Here is a 5,744-nt window from a genome sequence, read left to right on the forward strand (position 1 = left end):
AAAAATACCTCACGGAATTCAGGATCCCGACAGAGAGATTTTGTGTTATTTTGGACTACCGTCTCCGTTGCTAACGTCACATAAGGAGCATAACTTTGGGAGGTAGTTTTATGGTTGTGCCAAAGGTGTTTCAGCTCGTTGCGGTTTCTTCCGGTGGGTTGATAGTCCCACATATTACACTGCAAGTAATCATGCCAAAAGTAATCATGCAAGTAATCATGCCAACAGTCATGCGAATCTGATGTTTTCTCAGGCTGACAGTGCAGTTGAGGACCGAAGTAGCTAGAATCTTAAGTTAAATATTTTAATATTTCTCCTTGTTGTTATACTTGTATTTGTATTTTTTTTAGTTCTCTTGGTACTCGTTAGGATGTGAGAACTGTATGGTATCTTTTAGAACATCTCTGTCATTATCGTATATTTCTGCACTATATATTTCTGCACTATATGTTTCTTTTCTACCAATAAGCTATTCTGAATAAGCTGCCCCAAAAAGTTGTATCAAACAGGGGCAGGAATGTCATTTAACCACCTTTAATCACCAATAAGTTAGTCTGAATAAGCTGTCCAAAACAACAAGCCAGATTATTCTGATAATCTACAGATTATCAGATTATCAGAATAATCTGCTTATCAGCAGATTATAAATAATCTACAACCGCGCCAAACAGAGTCTAAGACATGGTTTATTCCTCGTCTGCTCTCATTTGACCTCACACCCACATAGAGCGAAGGAGAGTGCGAGAGATATATGGGGAATGTGAGAGAGAGAGAGAGAGAGAGAGAGAGAGAGAGAGAGTGAGTGAGGTAAAGGAGAAGGAAGAAGTTGAAGTAGCAGCAGCTATAGTAAAGGGAGAAGAAAAAGACGCAGGAGAAGGAGATGAGAGACTCACCAGTTACTATCATTTCCTTCCATTTTTGCGATCGAATCGAAGGGAAGAGAGCTCCAACGACTTTGTCGAATGCTATGAGCAATAGGCGAGCGGAGGAAGAAGCTCGATTAGGTACCTGGAGGGCTCGAGCAGGCTCTATCGAGTGTCGCGAGCAAGGGGAAACTCGTTTGGGCATTTGGAAGGCTGGAAAAGCCTTACTTGAGCAAGAGGAGAGAACCCTGTCATGTGACTCAAAGAGAAAGGAGGAGGCGGGCTCTCCATGTCATACGTCTCGTAGAAGAAGGAGAAGGAAGAGGGCTCGAGCTCGCGGGAGCTCTGCATGCGGGAGAGCTCTACCGGGCGAGGCTCAGTTCCTTTAGTAGGGCAGGCAGAGGGTTTAAAAAGGTAATATATTAAATTTATTTAAGTCATAAATTGTAATTGATTTAAATTAAGTGATGAGATGTAATTCTTAATAAATTTAATTATTTTTCAAAAAATTTCTAATATTGATTCTTACCATTTTAGGTGATTGGGGAGAAGCTAAGGCAGAAAAAGGGAGAGGAAAACTTCATGTATAAAGTTAAATTGCTAGAATTAATTAATATTTTTCTTATTATGTAATGTTAAAGAGGAAATTAAGAATCCTTATTTAAAATATTTATAATTACATTGTTATTAATTTGGGTACGCAAATAGGAAAATTTTAGAAGCTTTAAGATAAAAATTAAATCAGATATTCATATATATATATATATATATGAACTTGTGATCAGTGTCAGAGAGTAGGTAATTTTTCATATATATATATATCTATATGCATATATGGATCTATATATGCATATATGGATGTATGTATGTATGTATATGTATATATATTGAGCTAATAAAAAATGACCCGACACACCAACACGACTTGAACTCGACTCAAAAATTCGGGTTCAGTTTGACCAAAATATTTTTCGAGTCGGAATCGGGTCAGAGTTTGACCAGTTTATTATTCGGGTCGGGTTCAACTTGACCCAATTTGGGTCAGACCAGAATCCAACCCGTCGACCTGAATTAACACCCCTAACATATACATATATGTGTATATTCATATATATTTATAGATAAAGAAATAGCTAATTAAATAGGTATATTATGGAAGTAATGATAAAAAATCTGGAAGCAATAGAAGAGAAGATTAACACTGAACACGAAGTTAATTACATTTAAATTGTTATTATAGGGTTATTATAGGTGCACCTAAGGGCTTGACTGATTTGAAGAAAATGATAGCAGACAACACTCTTGAGATGAGTAATATATTTTTATTTTACAATAGTTCTGTTGATTTACGCATGTTTTTATTATTTCCCTACTTTTATTTTTAAAATGCAAAAGTCTATCTTTCCTTTTAAATATTAAATGCTAAATGCAAGTCCTGGATGGTAGTAGCAGAGGATTGCAATGTACCCTTGCAAGAAATGAAAATAGAATAGAAATGAAAAATGACAAGGTTGTCTAACTTTATGATGGGTTGGAAAAGTTTAAACGTATATTTTTATAAAACATACATTTAAATGGTGACTCCCAATTGTGAAAAGTGTAACCTAAGTAAATGAAAGGAAATGAAATTATTATTTGTTACTGTTCTCTTTTACTGCACAACCTTTTACTTTTACTAATTGTTTATAAAATATATTAAAATGACAATTATTTTAATTTAAAAAATATTTATCCACTGAGTAGTTTTAACTGAAACTATAGTTGCTAATATTTTTACAGGAAAATCATTTGTAGATTAGATGAACCCCAATGAGTACCTATACATGCACTGTGGAGTGCAAGCTGATAGGTATTGTTAGTTTATTTTTTGTTTAAATGTGAATGTTTAAATATGAACAATTTGTTGTAAATATAAGTGTTATAACTAGAATAACTCTTTTATGTTTTGGGTTTTTATTTTTGTGATGAAATTAAATTATTAGATAGGTTTTCTCAATACGATCATCATTTCTCGTCTTGGTAATTTCAAGCTCACCGGGTTGGATTGTGATAGACTAGAAAGATGGACAATAGCAGGAAGAGGAGTTGGAAAAAGGACTGTAAACGAGATGAACATCAGAGAGTCCAAGCCCTATTCGTGTTCGGCTTGTTTGATTTATAAGTTGTTCGAAATAGACTCGTGTTTGAAATTGTTTGTGAACAGTGTGTTTGTGTTTAGTTTGTTCGTTTTAGGCTTGTGTTTTGCTGGAAATGAGTTTTTTTAAATTATAAAAAAATATTTTTAATTATTTATTTGACGAAATAATTAAAAATTATGATGTAACTAATAAAAAAATAATTATTCAAGTGATAAAGAAGTTTATTTATTGAAGTGAAACATTTCAAGTACAAATTTAAAATTAAGGCTTAAATTCAACGACAACAAAAACACTTTTCTTGATTATAATATAAAACTTAAATTTAAAATACAAAATTAAATATAAAATCTAAATTTGACAGCATATAAATGAAACATTACAATTTACAATTACATCACAAATTTTTAAAAAATATATAATCTTCAATTCTCCATAGTTTGAAAATATTCCTCTACATTGAAAAAAAAACAGAAAAAAGAGAACAAGACTAAATTCTAAAATTTATTATATATAGCACAATAAGAATAAATAAATTATATTTTTATCTTTTTATAAAGGTAAGAGTTGTAGAAAGTTGCAATTAACTCAAACAATCATGTCTGCAAACACTCCCATGGAGCAATTAACAACATATAAAGAAAAATAAACCAAAAAAAGAAGAACACAAAAAAGTTGCATTAATTTAAATATAAGTATAGAATAAAATGATTAAAAAAACTTGAAGTAATTTATTTTTTCTTTATATTTTTATGTCTTTAAAAAAATAAAAACAAAGAAATAAAATGATCTCAAAAAGATCCTAAACTTGTATAGAGAGTCATTTATTGGTGGTTTTTGTTGTGCTAAGAACTCACATTTTTCCACATGTAATATTTGCTCCTTCAGTTCAATTTGATTTCAATCTCTTTTATGACCAATACCATATCCTTCATATGATTCCAAACACTACTTCATAATTTGGACCTTATGATATATCTGCCCATTCTGCAGCTGCATGTGTGGGACCATGCTGCCCTCATACCTTTGCTTGTGAAGGACAGAGCTGCAACAATCTTATTTGGAAGTATAACAGCAGAAATGGTACACAAATGCTACAATCAGATAAGCATAAATCATATCCCTGTTCCTCTCCATTATCAGGACTTTTGTTCTTCGAACTTAATTAGTTTCGCCGGTGATGAAAGTCGAAAACCTCTTAGAAATCTAAATGATGCGAACGGTGGTAGTAATAAGCCCAAATTCTATCATATTTGGTTAGTTTTGCTAAAAATTTTACTGAAGAAGCAGGAGAGCCCATTCCAGTTTGAAGTTAATGTTGACAAGGAGAAGGATATTGAGAATGGAAGATTTGAATTGATTTTGTTTAGAATGCCTTGTTTTATAAGTGAGTGACCTTTCTTCAAATAAAAATAATAGTAAGTGAGATAACTTAACAAAAAATTTTGTTGCTGGGGCAATATTTGTGATGTAGTAAAAAACATGGATTTTCTTATTATTTTTATCATTTGGTTGGATAGTTTTGAAACTCTAGTTTTAAAATAAATTTAATTATTTTGTTTCATTGGAAGTAATTTATGAATTGTGAGCTATGGTTCTTACACCTATTAAATTGAGTCGTTATATGCTTATGTGGCTTGTATTATAAGGGGTTTTATGCATGATAAGGTAGAGACCCACACTATATTTTATAATATGTTAAGGTTGATAATTATAAGGTGCATTTACATAAGTAACACAATATTCCTGTATATCTACATATCTAACACCCAAATTTTCATATTTACCCACATACCATTCAAATCATTAACATGATATAAAATATACCATTAGTTCTATCTTTTTAAAAAACTGATACATTTGTTCATGCATAGTGTTTTAACACCGAAGTGTTATAAATGTAATTACAAAATTTTAAGTGTTAGATATATAAATTCATAAGAATTGTGTGGTATGTATGTAAACTTCATTAAGTATAATATGTTCATTTGCTTGGGTGAAAATAATATTTCCTTTGTGAATTTCGCATCTGGTAATTTCAACCTCTAATTTCGCTTCATTTATTTTGCATTTGAAGTAGAATTCTAAGTGGTTCATAAAATTTGAAATCTCTTTATTTATTTATTTATTTATGTTTTCAGTCAAACAGACAATGTGCTCTAGTGAATTTTATGGCGTTGCAAATTTGTTTTTTTTATTATTACCAATCAGTTTTACGAGGCCTTGGAGAAAATCGGCAGCTGAACCTCCTAACCAGTACTGTGCACATTGGACAATATCAGAAATTCTCATTTGTTTGCATCTTCAACCCTTCGTTTCTCTCGTCATACCTTTCTGCTGTAGCTGCTTCATGAAAATATTCTTCTTTAGAACAAAAATTGTTTTTTTTTTCGTGACTCTCTAAACTTTTATATGGAGAATAATTTTTTTGTCTTACAAAGGCCACAAGGCTACCATGGGATGTGAAATATTGGGCTGCTGATGCAAAAAAAAAAACATAACATGCATTTGGCATTGATAAAAATGATGTGCTATAGACATGAAATCATCCTCATTAACACCCAATAGTACCCCAATCACTTTAATTTCACTTTCATTTCTGATCTGGAATAGTAAGCACCACACAACCTGGCATGTTACTTGGCTGTCATCTTTTGGGCTACGTGTTTGCTCAGGCAACGTAACCATATTTGGTTGAATGATTGATTGTCCAAAATATCATCAAGTAGGGTATAAGACATGGCTC

The 5,744-nt window shown here is 31.7% G+C and overlaps 1 protein-coding gene across 4 annotated transcripts in view; it reads left to right on the plus strand.

The window, feature by feature from the left end:
* The window catches only part of LOC110024099, a 66,532-nt gene extending 61,146 nt beyond the window's left edge, over nucleotides 1–5,386 (plus strand). For 2 of the 4 annotated variants that reach the window (XM_020723857.1, XM_020723864.1), the window contains exons 7-8: nucleotides 3,992–4,385; nucleotides 4,421–4,815. In XM_020723857.1, coding sequence (XP_020579516.1) covers nucleotides 3,992–4,385; nucleotides 4,421–4,434 — 408 coding nt within the window. In that variant the 3' untranslated portion in view covers nucleotides 4,435–4,815. Of the gene's footprint in view, nucleotides 1–3,991; nucleotides 4,386–4,420; nucleotides 4,816–5,139 lie in introns of those variants that run through there. The other 2 variants (XM_020723883.1, XM_020723875.1) reach the window with 2 other exon arrangements.
* The last annotated feature ends 358 nt before the right edge of the window (nucleotides 5,387–5,744 follow it).

Source organism: Phalaenopsis equestris, unplaced genomic scaffold (genome assembly GCF_001263595.1).
Source record: "Phalaenopsis equestris unplaced genomic scaffold, ASM126359v1 Scaffold000002, whole genome shotgun sequence".
Taxonomy (NCBI): Eukaryota; Viridiplantae; Streptophyta; class Magnoliopsida; order Asparagales; family Orchidaceae; genus Phalaenopsis; species Phalaenopsis equestris.